This window comes from Macrosteles quadrilineatus, unplaced genomic scaffold (assembly GCF_028750875.1).
Source record: "Macrosteles quadrilineatus isolate MER2022 unplaced genomic scaffold, UCM_ALF_1.0 Scaffold_5__1_contigs__length_97177068, whole genome shotgun sequence".
In the NCBI taxonomy this organism is placed as follows: domain Eukaryota; kingdom Metazoa; phylum Arthropoda; class Insecta; order Hemiptera; family Cicadellidae; genus Macrosteles; species Macrosteles quadrilineatus.
This window is the reverse complement of record NW_026542598.1, coordinates 9,163,633-9,188,703: the sequence shown is the minus strand read 5'-3', so window position 1 is coordinate 9,188,703 and position 25,071 is coordinate 9,163,633. Positions and strand designations below refer to the sequence as shown.

The 25,071-nt window shown below is 38.0% G+C and overlaps 1 protein-coding gene across 1 annotated transcript in view; it reads left to right on the top strand.

Moving 5' to 3' along the window:
• The first annotated feature begins 1,854 nt into the window (after nucleotides 1–1,854).
• The window catches only part of LOC128994254 (uncharacterized), a 58,556-nt gene continuing 35,339 nt past the window's right edge, over nucleotides 1,855–25,071 (top strand). The window contains exons 1-2 of the mRNA XM_054418664.1: nucleotides 1,855–1,896; nucleotides 2,584–3,288. Coding sequence (XP_054274639.1) covers nucleotides 1,855–1,896; nucleotides 2,584–3,288 — 747 coding nt within the window. The remainder of the gene's footprint in view (nucleotides 1,897–2,583; nucleotides 3,289–25,071) is intronic.

Below are 25,071 nucleotides of genomic sequence, written 5' to 3'. Positions count from 1 at the left end.
TGTGTAATAATATGTGCTGGAGTGCACTGTTTGTTTGATGTTTTGAGTCATCATGGTTTCACATTATGTGACCAGCACGACTTAACTAAGGTTTGAAATTGACGATTAAGCCAGACTACACGTAACAGGTTATTTTAGTCGAATATCAGGCTAACACTCCATAGAAGTAGTAACACATGGCTCACGCTGTATAGAATGGACGTCTGTAGCCTTGAAATGTCTACTCGATGTGTCTGCTACCGGGTTAATATTAGACCGTTTCCTCACTTACTTGCACAATCGTAGTGACGCAATGCTCTTGTATTACTGTATTACACATGTGTATTAAATTATTGCTCCTTCATCCGCTTGTAATGTCCTGTCAGTCACGTGAGCTTTATGGGTTACCTTGGTTAAGTAAACAGTCAGGGAAACATGGACGTGTTAGGAAATGATGTATGGTCATATACAAATGGATAACTGTTAGTGTAAATGTGATTTAGGTTATTTGATTATGCAATAACAGCAATTTATTGTAATAGTGAAACCATGATTTATTTGATCAGGAAATCTATTTACTCTGTCATAATTGTGTAAGCGACTCTACTGTTAAATCTACTGTTAATCGACTGTGGTGTCTACTGTTAAATATATTCTTCAACAATAGGCTACTAGTAGCCGAATGGTTAAGAGTGCTTGCCTTCAAATTGGACAGTTGCTGGTTTGATTCCATACGATAATAACAAGACCACGTTTTGAACCAACTCCTTGCGAAAAGAGTAAGAATAACAATGTTGTCACAATTACGGATAAATATACAAACAAGAATAGATGCATTATTACCAAAAATAACAATATATGGCTTGGTATAGAGTAATTCCTGTATTCTTCACTTAACCTACATATTTGTGTACATCAATTCTATTGCTGAAGTACCCTAGATAAATTTTTGTAATTGTAACTAGTTTGTTTAGATCCAACTATAAGATTTTCACATGCACAGATAACTTAGAAGGAATAATAGACTTGGTCGCTCGGATGTTAGTAAAATTGCAGAACATTTAATGTCCATGGAAAAACATTTTCATTACGTTCAGTTACGGTCATCACTAGGGTGTACCGAGAGGTTGGAAAGCTTATTGTAAGGGAAGAGCTTCAATAATTGTCTTATAACTACTTTATCTTATGTTGACTAGCTACAAATTGTAAAAGAAATTCAAATCAAATTACAGATTACAGTTGAGCATATTTTGATATTTTTTGTACGATTGCATGCAACTAAACCGTGTGTCGTGTAAATTTAATTATTTCACCTCGCAAAATCGGCAAAGACTTAAACATTTCTTTGCGATAAAAACGCCGAATTTAATTCGTAACTACTCTACCGTGTAGAGATTGAAAGTGAATTCGTGTAGTTCATGTTTCGACCAGGAAAAGAAAGCGCTGGGTTCGGTAAAGTGTTTTGAAGAAGTCACATAAATAGTTCGATTCTCACGATCGAGATTGTGTAACTACTTGAGTAATTAGTTAAAGCTTTTAGTTAAACGTGGTCGAACTGGAACCTTTGTCGATCATGTGATATAACAGATTGTCCGAAGATGATACAGCCATCTTACTTTCTCCGAAATAGGAAGGGTCGGGTAAAGTTTTTTCTATTTTTATTATGCAGTGCACGTCCACTTTCACTACCATTTACACGTTCGATGTTTCGATATTAATAAATGAGTTGAACATGATAATAGAGGCCTCATCGTAGGCAGTCGAAGGTCTTTTCACTTTCGGTTTAATCGGAGGTTTAGCCTAATCGTACGTAATTGAAGGTCTCCTCCTTCTGATCTTCAGTTTTATTTGCTTCGATACTTTTCGTTAGTGAACATGTTGATTAGTGGTTTTCCCAGTGAAAATTTGCAGGTGTTGGTTAGTAGGCTGTTGGTGTATGGTTTTTGGCCGTTTAAAGGTAGTTTGATTGATGTTTGTTTAGAGAAGTAGCGTAGAAGTAACCGTAAACCTGTAGAAGTTGAACTTGGTTCCACAGGGTTTTCAAGGCTGTTCTATGGGTTTTTTTCTCTAAGCACAAAGGTTTTTACAACATTTTAAGATTGAGATGACACGTTTTAGAGAGCGTCTTGTGTGTGGCTTGGTTTGCTAATTTTGTTTATGGAATTAGAATTAAATATAAAATATTCTATTACTTGTAAAAATGCACTTCAACTGCCAAATGCCTTGTTATATTTTAAGTCTATTTAAACCTCATTAATTGAAAAATATAAGGTCTTCTTAGTAAAAAAAAAACAACTGAAAAATCTAACATGGTAAACCTCTAATCTAAGCTTAAAAATCCACTTTTGAGTCCACACTTACTGGAAACCACCCAAGAAGTACCGTTCTCAATTACAGAAATTAAAGGTCGGCCGTATAAATAAGGATAATACGTCAGTTTTATTTATTTTACCAGCACCTATTACAGCATTATCATAGCTCGTAGCCCGGCCTGCAGCGAACACGCGGTGTGTGCGTGCTGCGGTGCTCCGGTGCAGTCAGAACTGATATTATCCTAATGACAGACTACAGACTAGGGGATCTCATGTGCAACTTTTGTTGCAGGTCACGCCGAGCGAGCGCAGCCAAGAGGCCCGGACCAAGGATCTAGAAGCCAGTTTCTCCCCCGAAGGAGCGTGGACTGCAGGACCAGAGTTTGCACAAACCCCGGACGAAGGGCTGAACAAGATCGACGACTTCAACCGAATCGGATCCAACAAGTCGTTGAGCAGAAGTAAAAGGGTAAAGAGTTTTATTCAGAAGAAGTATAAGGGTATTTCTAATAGTTTCGGAAATGGAGAAGCCGGGGAAACTCACGTCGCGGTGGCTCCCAGAAGCAAAAGTACTTCGAGAGCCAACTCCGATGTGTCCACCACATCTTGGTACGTAGCTAATGATTACCACTCGGATGAAGAGGTGTTGAACCATGTGACCGTGGTTAAAGTCGGAGTTGATGTGAGAGAAACACAGAATGTGTCTTCTGTGGCGGTCTGCGATGAACCTCAAGTGGTCAATGTGGCTGAAGACTCGGTTCAGACCACTGAAAATGTTGATTCACGAAACGAAGGCGGGACAGATCATCACGACTCGGAGGAGATAAAAGGCGAAGAGTCTTTACAAGATAGTGATAATGAAACGTTTATTCTTGCTCAAGATTGTCCTGATGAGGAGGAAATCAGCAAATTGGACAAAGGCTGTTCAGAGGAAACCCTGGTAGACGAGAAGCCTCAGTTGGAAGAAGTAGAATCCCCTGCGCCGCTGGTTTTTGAGGTAAGTAACTTCTTTTAAGGTATTCAATAGCATCGGGGTTGTACTTGTTATGATTCTGTGTCCTATAAATATGCATTCTAAATTTTATGGAGCCTTTTTGCAATCTGCAAATTCAAATCTTTTTATTTAAGATACCATCTTATGCAGGCACTTAAGTTAATTGTATATGACACCTTCCACCTCAAGATGTACATTTCGAAAAAAAAAACACAGGGAAATGAATTTCTGATGTTTGATATGCTTGGGAACATCAAGGGTCAGCCAAAGAAGACGGTCTATAATTAGCAATGCCGGAAATCTCCCCGGAAACAATGGAATCATAGCAGACAGCGATCACGTATTGATTAGTACAATAGAGATATTATTTGCGGGACTTTCACTTTCGCAACGTTTGTTTACATAATGGAGGAATGAGACAATCGCTCATGAGACAGAAGCGTGGCTGTTTTAGTTAAACTTGGCCTTGCTCTTACGCCACTTGAGGTGCAACGGCGTGGGTGAAAGTAAGGTGCGCCTGATCACCATCAGTCTCTGGTCTCTAGCGAACGTAACCTAGATATCCGGCTAATTTAGTGCGATTCCAAATACTTTTCTATTTGCGATTGATTTCTCGACCTCGGTCTATGATTGAATAGTTTGTCAAATAAATTGGCTCGTTGGGGTCAAACGTGAAAACTATTTCGAAATGGAACTTTTGGCGGTGGCTAAATTGGAAGGAGTTTGGCGCTACTAGTAGTTGGTGGCCCCCACGATGTTCTACTCAAACTTTGGTTACTTTTTTTCGATCACAAAGCAATTTTTCATGATTACACACTCTCTTCACCACCGCATTCCCTTTCTGTCCCACACTGTTGCCGAATAGGGTTGCCAACAAGGGAACAAGTAGGAAACTGGAATAGAGAAAACCAGTAAACTAATGAATAATCAGAATGCGTTAAATCGCACCGGCCTAAGTGGCACCGGCCGATAATTGGCGTTCGTATAAGGAAGGTGTTTGAAAGCCGAGGTGAAGATTTATACCTGTGGCGACCCAGAGAGAAGCGTTCAAAGAGTAAAAGTACAATAGAATCGGTCGGCAAAGGTTAATGGAATCGGGAAAAGGGAAAGATCGCGCTCGGTGTTGAATGGGTCTGATAATTACTGGTAACGGATGAAGACAACTTTGTCGCCTCGCGGTCTAGTGGTCTAGGCCTAGAGACGTCTAGTCGCGAATTTATTGACCAGATCTGGTCGACTAGACTCGGCCACTTAGCTGACATAACAAAACACTCTGGAGACGCCGCGCCGCACCGCGCAGGACGTTCACCTAGTAACGTCCGTAGCCCTCCTACACCGGCGACATCTATCTTGTGGGACCAGCGTCAGATATTACACTATCACCTGCAAATCAGAGCTACAATTAAATCAACGTCAGGAACAAAAAAAAAAAAACACAACGTTCAGAAATCTCTGAAAAGAAAACGATTTTTTATTTCAGATAAATTACTCCATCATAATTAATTAAATAATTAAACCAAATAAATAGTTATTAATTGTTCCTAAATAACGAAACGAACAAGATAAAGCTACCTTCAAGATGGTTAGTATATCCCATCCTTTCTTGTAACAACTTTTAAAAAAGTGTTGGCTAACACAGTATCTTTTATTTATTAAGTAATAGACGTATTTTACCGTTGTATGATTTGTGTCATCCAGTTATGGAGTGACTAGTAAAAAACACTTCGTATTTTCACTTAACCTTCGCCTTTGTGCCATCACATTGATGTCACATGAACTATCTGACAGATGTCGTTATTGTCGAGTACTACTTCCCTTTGTGTAAAATTAACCATCTGTCACAGTTAAAATCTTGAATATCCAGAATTGAATGAACAGTAAACTCCAGAAGCATTGTAATCTGTGAACAAAACTGCGTACTTTTACAGTCCTGATTTAGCTGTATTTACATTGTTATAAAATGCAGTCAACTGGTTGTCCGGATTATTGAGGTCTGAATTAATGACGAGTTTATTGCACTTGTACTTGTACTTTGACCTTGTCTCCTACACACTGCCGCGAGGTTTGATGAAGACGTCGAACTGTACACTTCCACTTTCACTGTCGAAGCCAATCAGTAAATCTTGCCGAAGGACGAGGGTGTAGTCTCATTTCACCTGACAGCCGCTTTATAGGATTCTTTCAATGATCGTTACATGTAGATTGGCTTTGTAACCCGATACTATGTAGTTTGTCTTCGTCTCTTGATTTTATTTAGCTTAAATTACGATCGTGTGTTATTTGATTTATAGATATTGTATAACTTTGTGTCACTACGTAGCTGCAACGCTTGTCAAGATTTGTTCATGGTTAAATATGTAGAGGTAAAAAGAGATTTTTTGACGGAAATCAGTAGTTTGTATCCTGTTTTGGAAAATATAATGGAGATGCGTGAGGATTGGTTATGATATTCCCGATGAGTTATAATATACACAAAGGTATGATAGTGAATCAACTCAACTGCGTTTATATTGATTCTAAAACTGACACATGGAAAGGCATGTCCACTGTACTTCGTTGCATAAAAGATTCATATACTGTAACCCTTGGTGGCAAGATGGACCGTTACTCTGAATTATCATTCCAAACATTACTAACATTAGTGTAACAAGAACGTGTAGGCATTAGTTTAGGCATGTAAAAACGTATTTCGTGTTTCAGTTTCTGTGTTCTAGGACAATAAAAATATCAATGCACCGTGTAGTTGGTAAAGAGTTACAGTGTACATTGTACTGTGCTGTAGACTCATCAGAGAATAGCGTGACAACATGGTTACTTGACTGCGGATACGTGGCTACTAGACAAGTATTACGTCCGTAACTAGGTCAGAAGTACAAATATCACGTGTTAACATGCTCTAACATCAAGACTTGCAAATATCATCCAAAACTGTTGATAAGGTTAAACATTTCAAATTTGTAAGCAGTATTCGATCTATGAAAATTATAAAAGATTTAAACGTGTAGCCTACACAAAATCGACCATTCAAAACATAAAAAGGTCAAACGTTCATAACATTTACAAGATTCATCATTTGAACCTGTGAACAATGGCAAACACTCAATTCATAAACGTAATCAAACATTTCAACTTATTCAAGATGGCAAGGTTGGATCCTACACTTGTATAGTTTCAGACTCGTTGAGCTTCAGTAACGTGTAAAAAATACACCCAGTAGAAATTGACCCAGTCTACAGTACTAACTCATGATCGCAGAGCAAAATAAAACCATTACAGTACGCTTTACTTCATTGATCCAGAGGCTATTTCACGATTTAATTATCTATACGTTTCTCAAAAAGTGCTCTATTGTTCCCATCTATGGGAAACCCTTTGCGTTGGAATTCCAGTAAGTATTAAGACAGGAGTAGCTAGTAAAAACACAAATGTAATAAAAAATCTTACATTTATTTAAATAAAAAGATATAACTATAGATAGACGTTTGCAACAAAATTAGCTAACAATTAGCTAATTATCGTACTATAATCAGTGCAAGGAAGGCCACTTTGTTAGAAAAATAAATTTGTATGGTAACAAATCATAAACACCGGTCATACAATTGGCATTCTACAGGTCCAAAACCAATATCTCAGGTTTACTTTTGTTTCAATTTCAACCTCATCTTCGGATCTACCGTGACGTGCTCGTGAAGTTTCAGGTTGGCCACTGATGGTTGTTGTGGTGCTGTAACTGTAAGGCTTTGGTTCTCTTCAGCATCATCCAACGCTCACTCAACTTAACGACTGGCCATTCAAAGAAAGCAAAAGTGAAACCCAATTTGGCAATAGGCAACAATCCGCAATAATCGCAAGTAAGAAGCGCGACTTCCCGCGCTCCGGGCGGTCGGCGGTACTTTTGCCGCAATTTCTTTCACTTAGCGGGGGCGGAGCGCCGTACGTTACTGTGTACTGATAAATCTACTTCCACGGCTTTCACACAGCTCGTATCACCGTGAGACGATGTTTACGGCGACTGATAAAGCCTGACCCGAGACTCGTAAGTCTCTGACGTAGTAATTATACCGTTGACCAAATAATACAGAATACGCGTTACGTAAACACGATTACGAGGCGTAATTGGGGGCCGAAGTAATTGATTTTGCCAGATGTTTATTTGGGCGAGTCGTTGAGTGGTCGAGTTTTCGTGTGATGACGTTTATGTGAAACAATTAGTGATGTTGTTGACCACTCTGAGATTTCATAACTGAATGACTTATCACGGAGGCACAGGGTGGGATTCACTGAGACAACTTTTTCCAAACAAAAGTTAGTGTTTACTTTTTGGATTGACAAATAGTTTAAGGTTAGATGTAAACCATTTGGTTATTACAAAATAGCGAAACACAATTGGTAAATTAGGAAATTTATGTTTACCTACATGTTTGTGTGAACATTCTCTTTTCCTCCAAAAAAAAGGCAAAGATGTAATGCGTTGCTCAAATGTTACTCACTGCACGTTTCACTTTGGCAGTAAACTATTATTTGACTTGTTCTAATCGTGCTATGGTACCCCTCTAATTTGCGAAAAGAGTATTGGTGGTTGTCGAGAAAACCCTCTTATCCAGTTGATTAAAATTTTCATTTGACGATACCTTTTATGTGTTAAACCATTATGTTTTTGTAGGATGCCTTTTTTTTGTTTGTTTATATGGGTCATCCAACGTCATAGAGAACATGTTACCACAAATCCGATTTGTTGCTACTCTCTTACCTTTGGTTCTTTAACTGCACACCATAGGGTGTAGAAATACATCTTTCTTCTCGGGGGAACAACGGCTTATTATAGCTTTTTCTAGGTAGCCTTGTCTTTTCAACTCCAATCCCTAACTCAGATGGCACCGTTTCCTCTATTCTTTGCCTCACTACTATCATCTACTGTCTGCGCCTAAGAATATTTTGTTGTTACCCGAATTATTTGTAAACTCCAAGGTTACTTCAACTGCAGACTCTAACGTCTTTGATGACACCTCTGTCTTCTCAATTACTTTCTGACTCCCAGTTACCATGATATAGCTACCATGTCTTTCTTTCTTTACTTTACAATTCAAACCCAAAACTTGGATAGTTCCTCTCCTCCTTCCCTCTTCTTCTTCAACATCAGGCCCTAACTTCGTAGAAACACCTCTGCCTACTGACTCCAACTTACTTGTTTGCAATCATAGACCTTTCTAACCTTTAATCTTTCTACACAAACTCCAACCCCCAATTCAGATGTAGTCAGATGCTATTCCCTTCCTTGTCAGCCTCCTTGACTGGACTGTCGCACAATGTTGTCACAATAACTTATCATTTAACAACTACACATAATCTCGGTCGTGCCACCTGGCGGAGCCTGCGGCCTCCTCGGTACTTCCACTGTCGTTTCCCGTCTTGCGCAACCCCATGACGGAAGTTATGACCGCTGAGGGAAGCCATGCGTCTGGAGCGCTTTCGCTGTCCACGACCTAGAGAAGGCTGACAGTCGCAGGTGGAGGTTTCCGCTGGTTAATTAGATTATGTTAGATCTCTGTAGACGCCGACTGTGGAAGATAATGAAGGGATTCTTTGTTTCGCTTTAATTGTTCGCCTTGTTAGCAAAAGCGGTTCACATTGTGTACTTTGGACTTTCTTCGGTGTGGTGGTGTATGAGAACGGATGAGGAATTGGCTATGTTGAAATTTTTAAGGTCATTGTTCAATGTAGGTAAACATAACATACCCCCTTATAGACTTACCGTCCATCTGAATCAGCAGAAGACAAGGTTAAGCTTAGTTCTGATTGGTTAATTCAGAGGGGGTTTGATGTATCATGTTTGTTCATTACGTTTGTTTGATTGATAAATTGTTTTATACTGTTGTATTAAAATATTTCAATATCTAGTAAAATATATTGTATAAGGGAAAAATAATAAAGCACCAATGTAGTGAGAAACGCGTAGCTAATATCAGCGTGAGTTTAGTGCGTGTTAGGCTTTAGTAATGACTATAAAACTTTCATTTTTAGGCTGGATGATTACTAATAGTTGTTGAAAGTTCCGATTCGAACCTCAAAACATGTTAAGAATTAATGCTACTACTCTGGGTGCTCTTCATAGATATACATCACATTACATTATGTAATTAACCATAGGGTTACCATATGTACAAACAACTTGGGACTGAATAATCTTTGCCTATATGTATCCAAAATGTATAAAACACAAAGTCGGTCGAAATAAATTATTAAAATTTAAATTCAAGTAAAATTTTGAAACCCACCAAACTAAAACGGTACACTAAAACCAAGGATTAAGATTACAACAGATCGTTTTTTATCCCCTCTCGAGTGTTATTATTGTCTGTTCTCGACTGCACTCAAGACCTGATGATTAATTCCTCATATTTGTCCACAGAGCTGCATCTGCCCGTTGTATAAATATGATCGTTTTAGTCGCTCATAGTTGTTTAGGGGAGCTCCCATCTAAGCCCCTGTGATTGATTACTCAAAACCTCCCTTCCCTCGACTACGAAATTCGAAGTGGTTGTGCATTAGAGATTGATGACACCCATGACAGAAGCTCTCGGGGCTGAATTTGTCAAAAGACCACCTGTTTTTGATGTTGTTAGAAAAACGTGATTTCTCTTTACTAACACAGCTGAAAGACTATGGTGTTATCTTTTTAAGGTAAACTATGCATAAGATGGAAAAAATTAACATTTAAATGGCGACATCTGGGTGAAAACCCACGACATCGGATGGATTTGTAGTTTTTCACGTTACCGACTGAGCCGCGATTCGAATAACGTTGAATATATTTCACCTGTAAGCACAATAAAAGGGCAAAACGTAAAAGGTGAACGACTCTTACTCTTGGGAACAATACTGTTTTACCATCCAGTGAAGCAACACATTCTAATCAGTACCATCTAGTGTATATGGACTATCTAGCCTAGACGAACGCACAGAATGGAGATAGGTCTATCGTTGATCCGGTCAGTCCAATCGCCTCTGCTATTTCACGCGTGTTATATTTTAATGGCCAAGCTCAGATTTGTAAGGAGTTTATTCAAAGATTGTGATTAAGATAGTCTTTCCTAGATGGTCACGCTTTTAAGAAAACAGAGTTTCTTATAAACGTTTATGCTATGCTAAGTCATAAATATAAACTGATGTTGAAATATTTTCTTGACTACTATGATACGCTTATTGAAAAAAAGATTAGGGAATGGCATTACCACCTGGAAGTTTTTATGAATGAGTTTGTTTCATTCAAGTTTTATTTTGACAATTTTATTAACTTTCTTATACTACGTGAGTAGAATAAATCTCTAATGGTACTCTTGTTATAAAATTTCTACAGTGGTAGTTTTTTCAGATTCATTAAACTGTCAAGATTTAGTTTTGTTATGTGTCTATCATCATTTTGTGGACTTAAGCAATATTTTAGTACGGTAAGAAGTAAACTCGTCATAAATAAACTTTAAAAGACATTCCAAAAGCATTTTCCCCAACAAAAATTAAAATTTTTCTATATATTATTATGGAATATATATATATTCCATCGTTATTTCCAATCAAACAAGGTTTTGATAAGCAATTTCCGAGTCTTTATTAAATTTAAGTGACATCCATATAGATAGTCCATAGTTGAACAAAGTAACACTTCCTATAAAACTCTAACGGAAAATGTCAACTAAAAAACTGAGAACAAATCAACTTACCTCTTAGCGAAACGTTGCAACGATGCATATCGTACGCAGCGTAAAATAGTGTTTGCTGTCAGTGCTAATGCGCAATGCGCAATCGACTGATAATGCGTGTAAAATGGTCAATAGCGTCGGCGGCACCGCGTCAAATGGCGCCGTAAGCGACTCCTCCGGTCACACATTGATAACGCCAATTTTATGCCTCTTCCACTTTACGACCTTGTTGGGGAAATTGTAATGGCTCAATTGATCGCAGTTTCCTTTAGGTAGGTTAATTCGTCGTCTGCAACGGTTGTGGTTTTGTATGTTTTCAGTTGTTGTAGTAGTTTGTGTCACTGTGAGTATTAGATTAGTATATACTGCAACAACGATGTATCGATAAAAACTTGTGACACAGAGAATTAAACACTATGTAGCTTAACAGTGTAACAGTTTGCACGAATGATTATGAATATGTCTACAACTTATCGGCATTTTCACATCGTTTGTCATGCACGGCTGCTATAAAGCAGGTAGTGGTGCCGACATGTGTACAGGGAGAAAGCTTCATTTGTCACTGAGCAAGGATGTTTGTAATATTTTGATCTTATCTGCAGCCAATGTATCAGAGAGAGAAGTATAAATCGTAACATCTGCCGACTCCGCGGTCGCAGCTATATACAATATACAGAGATAGCTACTAGCTTTGGTGAAGCAAGTTTGGCTTTGGAAACGTTGTTGCTTACATTGGGAGCTCAGTTTGAATTCCTTTTTTTACATTTTGGGATTTTTTCAATCGTCCATTATTGATAGACGTATCGTCAATAAATGTATTTCCTTTGTGTTCCATGTAATATTTATGTTTGAAACTGCAGAACATCTGGTTAAGGTGTATATTTTTCATCAACGGGACCTCCTTCCACGGTTTTAAGCTAATCGATTTTTTTTTTATTGGTTTAGATCAAAGTCGTTTTGTTGTCAAATAGTCAATGGATGACGAAGAATATTGGTGTTCTTCAATTTCCCTCAATTTAATTACTTTCAGAATATGGTAGTTTTTGTTCATAAATCGCCGATTGAGTGACAAATAATATGACTCTTTTGTCTCCATCTATTTACTGTATTAAGGGAAAAGCTCCTACTGAGTTTTTTAACAACTTGAGTTGTTTCTAGGTTCAATCAGTATACACCACAGAGCAATACAGGGTGGAAAAAAAGTTTCGGGACGGATAAATATTTCAAAAAAGTAATATGATAGAGATTCTTTTAACACATTATTACAAACTTGTTGCTACTTTTGTGATCTTACTCATAAAATAGCATAATTACTTGCAACGCTTACCCATGATAAACTTTTATCAACCTTGTTGACAAGCAAATGGGAGAAAGTATGTGTCTGATTTCAGGTACCCTTTATTTTCAAATGTGATTATTACGTGTCTTTGTACAGTATTGCGTTTTAAAGTATGGTTTTTTTCTATAACTTGGCTAAATTTATTGTTTTTAGCGATCATGACATGTTATCATGGATGAACTAACATACTAGTAGTCATAGTATTACTATATCTCAGTTCATCATATACGATTTTACTCACTATCTTTTACAATTCTACACGTTATTTAATTTTTTTCTTAGAGTAATTAGCTCACAAAATATAAGTGTGTAAGAAACACCCTGTGCATCATGCTACATTCCTCTGTCTACATTCCATGTTGGCAGTCATTGTTGTGTTTGAGACACAATAGGAGAGGAATCCATTGATGAGTGTAGAGTGTGTAGAAGAGCCTCTCGTTTCAATGATAACTGGACACTGCAACCCGTTGTTGCTACTTTTAGTGTTGCTTTTGTCCAAATGACCTACATTTTTACCTCAGGTCAAATTATTTAACTTGTTCAAAAGACTGAGTATCACTTAATAGTGTTGGGAATATGAGTTGGTCACTAGTTGATTTCAAAATTTATCTCAATATATTGTCCTATCTATGATTATGGACGTTTTGGTGCAATTGTACAGGGGCACACATGACCCATCTCAATTTGATTTATATGATAATGGAAACAATTACAAAGTGTTATATAAACACACATGTTATAATAGCGATCAATGAAGTCCAGCCGCATCAATCATTGCCTAATATTGCGCCTGATGATAACATGAATGAGTGTTTGAAATTGATCGTAATTGTGTTTACTTTACTGCAAACATTTGCAATGTAAGTGTACAACACAGAATGTCTTTTCGCATAACCACGTTTTATCGATATTGGTTTTAAAATGTTTTCCGTAAAAATGAAAGGAGATTCAAAAACATCTAGCCGCAAGTTTAATTTACGACAATGAGTCATTTTAATTTATAACAGCAAGTAGTCTTCGTCATATCTTATGAAAACGACTATTGACTTTGATATCACCCTTTAAATTCAAACTCTGGATACACTTTTTCCAAAATATTGAAAATGCATTGGTGTATATTGAATATTATTTCGATTAAAATGTATTATGACTTTATTGGTTCATCACTAGGTTTTCTAAATGAAATATTTTTTTACTTTTAATCGATCTAAACTTTTTATCTCCCTCGCAATGAAAATCAATTTACCGCAACACACTTTTCAAGTTCCAACTCGTTATTCACGTTGGGTGGCGCAACGCGAATCAACCGAATATCTCGCCTAATGTGGTTTACGGTTGATATTAGAGCGGAGTGGAGCGAGCTGGCACAAGGGCGCGATAGATCATACAATAGGCCACGTGAGATAATGCTGCCCACGCACACGGCCTTGACATTTGGCGGGTAATCACGTGGCGAGCTAACTTTGGCGGGAAAATTAAGTTTAGGTGGAAATTATGCAAAAGGTTGGTTCAGTTTCCTTTGTGATTGTTTGCAATAACTAAGGCTATGAAGGGGAGTTAGTTTTAACGTACAAAGAAGTTGTTAGTAAAGTTAAAAAAAGTTATCACTGTACTTGTTATAGTTTGAACTTACGATTTTTTTTTGGAAAAGTTTTGAAATTTTAACCTTGAAGTTGACATTTAATATGGTCCTAGGGTTTGTGCGTGGAACGTTTGAATGGTATAACCCTCCATGCCATTCAAATGTTCTACGCACAGGCCCGGTACAGCACACGCATGAAATGTACTCATGCATTTTAAGTGACGGTACATTTTTGAGAGTGAACCCACAAAATCACTCGCCCAAAATACATTTTTAGGGAGAAGCGGCTTATAAGAATCATAAGCCGCCAGATCTTCAACGATTCATTGTCGACACTGTTGTCCTAAGCGGCTATGATTAAAGCCAGATTTTCCCATCCTGAAAGGCCTGGGGATTTACAAAAAAAAAAATGGAAGTTAGTCCAATTTTAGTGTTATACATATTCAATTCCACATAAAATGCAGTTGGTAGTTTTTCGGACTACGAATTTATCGTAGGTTATGTTCGTTTGCATACCGGCCCGCATTTATTATATACCTACTATGGTTTATTTTGGAGTGCCAAAAAGAGCTCAAAAACCCTATCACCCTAAAATTCCTGTACGCCCGTTCTAACTTTATATCAGCTCAGCCCTAATTTATACGTCACACTCTCAAACCCAAAGTTTACGTGAACCTTTTTAATGCAAGATTTTAAGAGTTCGCCAACCTCCTACGATATATTTCTTTGTTTACAAGTTCCTTGGCACACTATCAAGTGTATCTACCACCCGGGGTAGTGTGCGGTGGACAATGGTGCAGCAAACGACGAGAGCACGAGACCGCTGCTAGGTGCAACAGACAACAGATGATTGTGATGCAACAGCCTGTCGTGATCCCTGAGTGACGCCTTGTTAACAACTCACACTCAGCTCAGACCTCGGGGCTGTAGTCATAATCGCGAGTACTAGCCGAGATTACCGGTCTACGCCTGCAAATACAGATGGGTGCAAAAGTAGGGATAGCTGGGCAGCGAAATGGCCAATGGCAATTGCTTGCCTAGTCAAATTATGTATTTACTCATCACATCTTACAATGCACAAAGACTGGAGTGTCGTCACGATATAAACTAAACCTAAACTAAAACTACTAAAGTTAACAGAAGTAAAATACCTTATAAAATGACCAGAAAAGACTTTATGATTCAGCTTCTAGTAATGAGAAGGGCGTCGGTTTGATACTGAAAAAAACAAAGTTTATTGGTGGTTCCAATCCGGAAAAAGATGTCCATGCTCATTGGGCTTTCAAATGGTCCTAGCTTAGAAACAGCTGATCTTAGCTGGTAACAAAGACATAGTCTAATTCATTCAATACCCATCCTTCCCCTATCTCCTTCTTAAAAATACGCACAAGGTAAGTAAACTGAAGTTACGAAAGATAGTGGAAATACACCAAGGCCTGAATAGTCTTTTTGTGCAACCAGCTCAAGAGTTCAACGACCTTAGTGAAGCCCAATAATTAAGAAAATTATCGAATTTTGAAGTTATATATCGAAGGGTTCGAAAAGACAGTGTCCGTGTGATAGAATATTTTTTCGTCATAGTTTTTCACATGTGTCTACTACCAAAGGATAGTTATGATACACGAGTTTGTATTTGTGTTCGCGTGTGAGTATCTAGTCCGTATACAATGTATATACAATTTTATGAACAAAATTCAAGAAAAACTAAAAATACATTGTTTATTGAATTATCTATTTACTTCCGACCAACTTTGTAAATAATTTGATGGATTAAATACCGCTATATATACCATATTACTTCTCTCAATATGACAGTCGCTTAGCGAAAGCGTGAATCTAAGTCAATACTTGCATATAAAATGGATATAATCTAAGGTAGATTATGTGGAAGCTCATTAGCCTTGGAGGGATGTGGGTTGAGAGCAAGTGGATAGACATCGTCATCAGCATAACCAGTTGTATGTGAGCGACAAACTAGTCTAGGTTCTAGTGTATAACTCGGTTAACGAGGTAATGTGGATGTAAATATTGTATTTTTAAAATGTATTGTTTGAAATAAAAACTATAAAAATAATATCGATTTTATTGAACGTTGCGCTATTATTATTCGAAATATCTTGTACAAGTTACAGGGGTGGACAATATTGCCATGTAAATATGGGCAACCCTAGTTTCCACCAGTAGGTCTATTATTTAGAGGTCTGTGTTCTGCCTATGCTTATATTACTGTTTATTTATGTTATTTATTAAGTTATTTATGTTCTGTTTATTACTGTGGTCGTTGAAAAATAAGCCGTCTTATAAATTTAACTTCGTTAAACAGTTGGGGTATCCGACGGAAATAAGTGATTCACATTAGCACTCTCTGACGGTGGATGAATTGAACTACGTCCATTTTGAATCAAAATCGGGTGACAACTTTAACATGAGGACTGATTGTCTAGTTCTATGAAGGTTTTAAAGGTTCTACGTAATAGTTGCTGAAATGTACACTATCCAATTTCATCCCCTAAAGACTTAGAACTATTAAATTACTCTACAATATGTTTACGAAACGAATCCAATGATATCAGCGAAACTATTACAGCAACAAACAATAACAACAAATCTCAAACTGTGGCGAACCCATTACGGGAAAGTGTAATGAAACTTTTAATCGGTCGGCGGGGAAAGTGTGAACTGTGAACAATGAGTGTACATAGTTGTGGCACGGGAACGATACCGATGCACACAAGGTCACTAGGAGAGAGCACGGAGATTACATACAGGAAATCTACATCCAATAATTGGCTACCTGCCTGTGACCGATCGGCAAATTGATTTCGTGCTACACATACAGTGAGAACAGCTTAAGTGTTTTCTAAAGTGCATAAGCGAATTTCACTTTCCCTGATCCATATGCAGGTCGCACGAGTCGCATTTGGTTCGCAAACGGTTGTGTTTTCTAGGGTTTAATTTGTGGGGGTTTAGTAGTCGATTTGTGCTGGGTATAGCATGCCCATTAGTTGAACGAGTTTTATACAAAACACTTAATAAAATCCTTTAGTGTTTGCATACACAAATTAAATCAATTGCATTTAAATTATACTGGGTTGTATGGTTGTATTTAACTATGGATGAAAATGGAAAGCGTCTTCCTTTCTCCATATTAGAGTAGGTTGATGGTGATGAATAATGTACTCTGTAAAAAATATAAGTTATTGTAGCGTTTTCTAAAATATATGATCAATTATCAATTATTGAGATGGGGACGCCACCTAGATGCGTATTTTTAACCAAATATGAGTGGTAAACGATGAGTGTAGAATGGTGTGAGATAATCTGTGTAGCTTTGTTTATGTCTAATATCAGTTTGTTTCATCGGTCATGATAATTCATTTTAAGCTCAATGATCAGGGACAGCTGGGTCCAGTTTCGAACCATCAAAAAGCCTCTGACTTTTCTCAGTATCGAACCGGCGAATTGTTGAGGCTACCCTGCCAGCTATTTATCATTGAGACCAACTGTATAATTATTGCCCGAAAGAATTTCCTGTAAAATTTCCTGCACCTTACATCACATATTTAAACCACCCCCTTATACAAATAGAAATGTCCTTCCTTTAAGAAACATTATCAATCGCTCTAAATGGCACATTACTGTTATTACTTAAGTCATACAAGTTTACGAATACATTACAATTTTCATTGAGACCCCCATCAAGGCTTCCCCTCTTAAAATTATTGTTTCCGCCCCCAGAATTAGACTCTCATCCTGCAGCCCCTGAGATGCGTTAGGTCAGGATAATGATCTTTATTGCCATTCATTCAAAAAAGCAGGAATGGGCCATTAGTGGGTGACCATATGCGGGTGACATAAAAGCGGTTGCGGCGATGGGTCTCCAGGGTAAAGTCTAGACAGTTTCAGCTGGTCGTCAGCTGTTTTTTACCTGGACCAGTCACGTGATTGTGTTCATTGTTGTCTGATCGTCTTCTAAAGTTTAATGGACCCTCCATATGCGTGTCCAATTTCATAACCTGAGTACGAGTTTAGGAACTGAAGATACATTATTGAGATCGCAGTTGAATTGGTTTTGCAGACCGTTAATGTACAGTGAAAAATAATAATATTGATTTTCAGTTTTTTATTTCTAAATCAGGATACCAAATGTGGTAGTGCATGTTGTTCTGTAAAACGGTCAAAGGTACAGAAACTCAATTTGATTGGCATTAAATAATTTTTTTTTTTTTAGAAACATGGACTTTAAAATAGTTAATCGTCTAAAACTTTTAAACCATCATAGTCTTTTACTTATCTTACAAACATATCATATAAAATCAATAAATCCAAACAAATTATGGTTAATTTGTTTTAAAGCTATAATATACATAATTTAAAAAGCGCATTACCAGTTAAACTTGGTAAACCACAGGTACAGATTATTGTTCTGAAATTGCATGGTAGTTTAAAACTTCATCCTTTCTAAAAGTTGCAAGTGATATTTTTCATTGACTTTTGGATACTAGTCAAAGCTTTTATCTAATCGATTGCAATCAAACGAAAAGAAAATAATCACGATTTAACCGACAAAAGACGTTTTAATTTGTAGTCTATATGTTCTTTAAGTATAAGCATATTCTTTGAAGCATAAAAAGTGTCTATAATTACGTATGCATAAAATACAAAACTTAGTTTTTTTTTGTTTCTATTGTGCTTACGATAATCACGCTCATTTTTCTGCCGCGATATATTCTTTTGACAACCTGAATTAATATTTGTGATGATAAATATTAGTATTTAACCCATTGACAATGTTATGGCCAAGTCGAGAAATGTGAAACAACCTCCTTATATCGCACATAAGCATAAACTATCTGTCTATTTAATTTTCAATTCCCACTGAATTTACTGAAGTTAAATTAGGAGAATTCGTCGTAATAACTTTAAAGTCTCATTAATCATGTTTCATTCAACACACAACTAGCCTCGACCGTTTCATGGTCTGGGCCAAGGTGTTGGTTGTTGACCCTGCAGCTCAGTATGGTAATTAACAACTTCATCAGACCGTGCATGATTGTCCAGACAATGGTCAGTGTTGCAGCGTCACGCAGACATAGGCGGCTAGACGTCCAGACAAACATCAGACAGTGATTAGAGTATTAGAGTTATAGTTGACCAAGCCAAAGACGAAGTGGTCTAGGGGGGTGGAGAGTGCATAGAGATAGGTTTTATAGTTGACCGAAGCAATGATGAAGTGGTTTAGGGGGTGGAGAGTGCATGGCGATAAGAGTTCTAGCTGACCGAAGCAAATATGAAGTGGTGTAGGGGGTGGAGAGTGCATTGAGATTAAAGTTATGGTTGACCGAAGCAATGATGAAGTGGTTTAGGGGGTGGAGAGTGCATTGAGATTAAAGTTGTGGTTGACCGAAGCAATGATGAAGTGGTTTAGGGGGTGGAGATTGCATGGCGATAAGAGTTCTAGCTGACCGAAGCAAATATGAAGTGGTATAGGGGGTGGAGAGTGTATTGAGATTAAAGTTATGGTTGACCGAAGCAATGATGAAGTGGTTTAGGGGGTGGAGAGTGCATTGAGATTAAAGTTATGGTTGACCGAAGCAATGATGAAGTGGTTTAGGGGGTGGAGAGTGCATAGAGATAGGTTTTATAGTTGACCGAAGCAATGATGAAGTGGTTTAGGGGGTGGAGATTGCATGGCGATAAGAGTTCTAGCTGACCGAAGCAAATATGAAGTGGTATAGGGGGTGGAGAGTGCATTGAGATTAAAGTTATGGCTGACCGAAGCAATAATGAATGGTTTAGGGGGTGGAGAGTGCATTGAGATTAAAGTTGTGGTTGACCGAAGCAATGATGAAGTGGTTTAGGGGGTGGAGATTGCATGGCGATAAGAGTTCTAGCTGACCGAAGCAAATATGAAGTGGTATAGGGGGTGGAGAGTGCATTGAGATTAAATTTATGGTTGACTGAGGCAAACATGAAGTGGTTTAGAGGGTTGGAGAGTGCATGAATATTAGAGTTAATAGTGACCGAGGCAAAGGTGAAGTGGTTTAGGGGTTGAAGATTGCATGGAGATTAAATAGAGCTGGCCAAGGTAAATTTGAAGTGGTTGAGTGGGTTGGAGAATGCATGGAGATTCAAGTTCTAGTTAACTGAGGCAAAGGTGAAGTGATCTAGGGGGTGGAGAGTGCATGGAGATTAGAGTTCTAGTTGACCGAGTAGTATTTCATTGACTTGATCACCAGCTGCAGTGCTTTAGCTTTAACCTATTTGATATTCCGACTTCTGCTTGGAAGTCACTAAACATTCTTTTTTAACAGCTAAACTGTTACATTACGACACAGGGTATCTAGCTGTAATTCTGACTAGACGTACTTTTTTATCGCAATCCTGTATTTCATAAACATTTGTCCATACTGCTGACTCTTCTTTGAACTATAGGACGAATACTAATCCCTACATTTTTGTTTGCATCTCCCACGGCCGTGATCTCCGCCCTTGACCGCCGGCCTCTGCTTTGTTAGAGTTATATTTCGCAGTTTTGTAAGTCTAATGAGTAGGTCTGGACTACGACTCGCTCCACTTAACCTTCGCTTTGAGGTAGGCCGGCAAATGCTGCACTTGTACTGTACCGCCACTTCACCAAGAATTGCAGATTTCAGTAAAAAAAAGATGTGATTCATACTTTAACATTGAGGTGGTCAGTTCTTCGTAAGGTTAAGCACAAAATATTGATTTTACGTGAAAGGTGATTACAACAGCGAGTTTTGTGTACTTAATCGTCAGTTCTGTTTAGTAGACTCGGCTGGTTTATTAGGAAGGAGCTGGAATTTTGAAGGAAGAAGAGCTTGAGAATCAGAGCTCCATGGTGGGGTTTTGATCTGGTTCAGATTGTCCTAATCACCAACGGCTGTAGATATGGAAATACCATCGTCCAATCATGTGGTGTACATCTCGTTAAAAAAAACTCGTAGATACAAAAAACCTATATACGATTGTTAAATGACAATCTGGAATACAAAGATAGATATTTGTAGCAGGGGAGGAAAGTTTCGCCCGCATGAAAAAAAAAACTCATTCATTAACATCCTTATGATAATTTCTTTAGCGATGGTATTAAAATGTGCTACACGTACACAAAGTAAAATGTCTTAGTAATTAGGTGTAAAGAGAGAAGGCCTAATGTGTCTTCGGCAATGTGTGATGTTAGGTAGGTCTTGGTTAGTTGGTGTTTTCCGTGTGCACTTCAACATCATACAGTTTTAATGTGTTTGAAAACGAATCGTTCTGTACCGGGCTATTTTCATGCTCTAAGCACCAATATATCGTTCAACCCGTTACAATTACTATCGGTTTGAGCGTTTATAGATGTCGGTTAGTTCCGGCGTGGGAACACGGACGACAAATGTCGCGGCCGCCGTACAAGGAGATCTGTCGCATGTCGCAGCGTGAGCCACGCCGACCTCTGACCCAGACCCCGCGGCTCTACGTATCTCGGCCACCATCTGATCTCAACTATCAGTGTCCTCTTTGGAATATTGCAACGTCATCTGGCAAACCTTAGCCCTTACCATACATAAGTCGTAACGATCCCTTGCGAGTGCTAAGGGTTGCACCTTGCTTTCTGCTTCCTTTCCATGAGAATATATCTACGTCAGTTGACAAACCTGACTTGCTCACTCCAGACATAGTTATTTGAACAAGTACGTGTAAGTACTTCGTATTTGGAATAACAGCTGGTCACCTAAACGGTCATAATGCTCATTTACCAAGGTTACCGATTCGTTCCTGAGAAAAGTTAGGAGCTTTTTGGTGGTTCGGAACCGGACACTGCTTTCCTTGATCGTTAGGATTTTTATAAAAAGTATTGAAAAAACCGCTGATTCTAACCAGTAAGAAAACCATAATCTCAACCATCTAACATCCATGAGTCATCTTCGATTTTAAACGCGCACTCTAGTCCGTCGTCATACAAATACTGTACTAACTAAACAACTCAACTCCTTTATCTTGCTTATTTTTTTGTAATTTGTTTTTGGAACTCCTAGAAATTGGATCATTTCAAACTTTCTTTAATGCAACTTCGTTTAAATTAGCCATACGAACGTGACTCTTAGAACGTTAAATGATTTAAATTAGTTCCTCCAAATATCAAGGAATAACAAAAATGTGTGCATAGTACCACTTTGAAATTAGTTTGAGTATTGAAACCTATCGAGACAGTCAATGTAACATGTTTAATAACCTAACATTGGTCTTTTGTTAATTCGGTTTTATAACTTGGTTACATTTCTCCAACTCAAATGATTCTCAAGTATTACAACTAGGTTATTTGCTTTAGTATTTTTCTGGTTTAAACAGCACTTTCTTGCAACTATAGCCTTGTTGAAACACCTAAGAAGTCTTGCAAGAAGTCATAACCGCCTCTCGACCGCGGCACTCGCCTTCAATCTGCTCGGAATGTATGACTAGGATATTCCAGCTAGTTTATAGATTCGGCTCGAATCATGACCTCCCCTACATGGCGAGATGACTGCGAGAGGTTTATGTTCACTAACGGTAAACGCAATAATTGTCAAGCGCTGGATTCTTAGACCATCTCCTGTGATGGCAAAAACATCACCCACTTTTACCGTAGCTAAGATGAAGTTTATTGGCTCTAAATAGGTGAATATTTTAACTAGCCATGTTTCTGTGAGCGTTTGTTGTTCTAGATTAAAAAATATCTTCAGTCAAATCGGTTTGGAACTTCAGTTTTTTTAATTTATTTTTTGCAGTGGTATTTTTTACAGTTACAATTACTTTTTAAATGCAGAACACGAAGTGTTTTTTGAGTTTACTATGGCAGTTATCAGTAACTTTTAATAGTACATGTATGTACATTAGTTTGGTATTTGAATTGGATTGGATTAGATACGATTCGTAAGACTTCGAACCATAAAGGTGTACATTTGAAAGCCACGATGAGTTTTGACGGAATATGACAGATTTATTAGTAGCCTAAGATTCGTTGTGTTATTGTCTGGGCCATTTATTGGAAGACTAATAATCAAGGACAGCTATACGCATATTTTTCTCAGTATCTTCTTGTTACAGCGAAATATCGTCGTCTTCTCCCCCTAGTTTGTATATTCTAGCTGACATCACATCTCGTTCACATGGTTGAGCACAAATTCGCATCATTAATAGCCGCCCATTGGGTAGATTTACAGCTGCAGATTTATACAGGACGTGTTATTAGCCTACGCATGTCGTGGGTCCGAGGACCAATCGTCCGTAAAAGAGGCGGGAAGCGGGAAGCGCTCGCCGGAAAATTGGAGGGAACTGGAGTAATGGACTGATGACAGAGGGAGACGCAGTGATGGGATTACTACGTAAATCAGCTGTTTTGACGTGGACAGCCACTCATTCATGTTGTTTGATAGAAAGTCTTCATCAAAACTGGTTGAGGAGGGTTGGTAGATAAAGTGTACTTGCAAAGAAAGTGAATAGTATTTTTTATTTTTGTTTGGTTATATGTTGGGTTTTTAAACTTCGTGAGACTGGTATGTTTTAAGGAAAAGAATATAGGTGTGTTGAAACTTAGGGTTTTATATATAGACGCATTGTTATACATAAATAACTGTGGATATTTGACTGTCGATATTTGATTTAGTTGGGAAAGCATTAAACGATTCATTTATCCCAGCTACAGAAAATAAATTAGGTCCCATTGTGATTGGTGAACTGTAAATGGTATTATTCCATGCATATTTAAAAGATTAAAAATATACTTCTCCCCTGACTATATCTACATAAATTAGAAAAAGATAGCGTTTTACATCAATGGATACAGTTCTGGACAGGCTAGAATTTTAGCAGCTAGCCGATATGTTTTTTTGGAAGAAACTCTAACACTTTTTAGGATTCGTCCTAAACCATGAAAATTACACTTTGTACTTATGCAATTCAATATTTTAATAATGACGTAGGTGAGTATAGAAATAAAATGACTAAGAAGCTACACATTTTGTGTTTTATCGTCCTATAAATCTTACTCTCTCTCTCTCATAAAAGACGAACAAAAGCCAAATTATACTATCGTCCAGTAATAATTGCGTCTCATCGTCCAATCTACGGGACAACGGAGTCGGTCGACCGCGTCTAACCCAATCCTGGGAATTCCACCCCCAGAGGACAAAAAAAGAATCAGCACCCTCAGACGAAATCGATCACCTCTTGATCTTGTCACAAAAATGGTTTCCATGTCGGCGCACTTGTGAGTCCCCACCGTGACCGGCGTGACGCGGGTGGCGTGGGTGGTCCCAACGGGATAACACCCCTGCAGGAAGGAACCTACCCGTGCACCGGGGATCTTAATTGCGGGTAACTCCATTGGCCACGGGCATTTATTGTAAGAGCTCTGTAAATAGCCCCTGGCGCTTCCTGGCATATGGTTCACGCTTTGAAGTGCAATCCATTTGCTATTCGCCATGCTCGTTGCCCGTAGTAGCCCCTCTGTTGAAGCTGTCCAGTGGGATATGTCGTTGGATATTTATAAAATGAATGCGTTTGCTCAAATTTTACTCCAAGTCCAAGTCCAAGTCTTGTTGGCTGTGGCGACTTGCGCCACTTCTCTTGAAGTTCCTGCTCCCAATACAAAAGAAATTCGTTTCACTGGAGCTCTCCTTCTATAGTTGTACAGTTGCCGTACATAATTAAACTTGGATATAACGTTTGGAAAAAAAAGAAAGAGGAAAAACCTTTAAATTGTCTGTAGAATAGTTTTACGGAATGTCCTTTAGTAAATTCTGTCAATGACTTTAATAGTTAAACATTCTTCTTCCCACATTTTGCTCATGTTTATAAGGTTAGCAGTCAAACGGTGAATTTTAATCGTACGCCGACTGGTAATTGTGAGCACTGTTATGAGGATATGTTGTAGAGTAATTTATTTTTTTATAGAATATTACACAGATAGCAGTTAAATCTAAATAACGCAATCAACTCAAAAACCTAATGACGTAAATCGATTTCGTTGGTATTTTATTTACCCTTTATCGGAGTTTTAATCTTGCAGGTCTCTTCTAGCTTGAAAATATCACCGAATTAATTAATTATTTATTACAAATTACACATAATAATTGCAGTAAAAACAAACATGACGTGAAACCTAGTCATAAGTCGTTTACTAA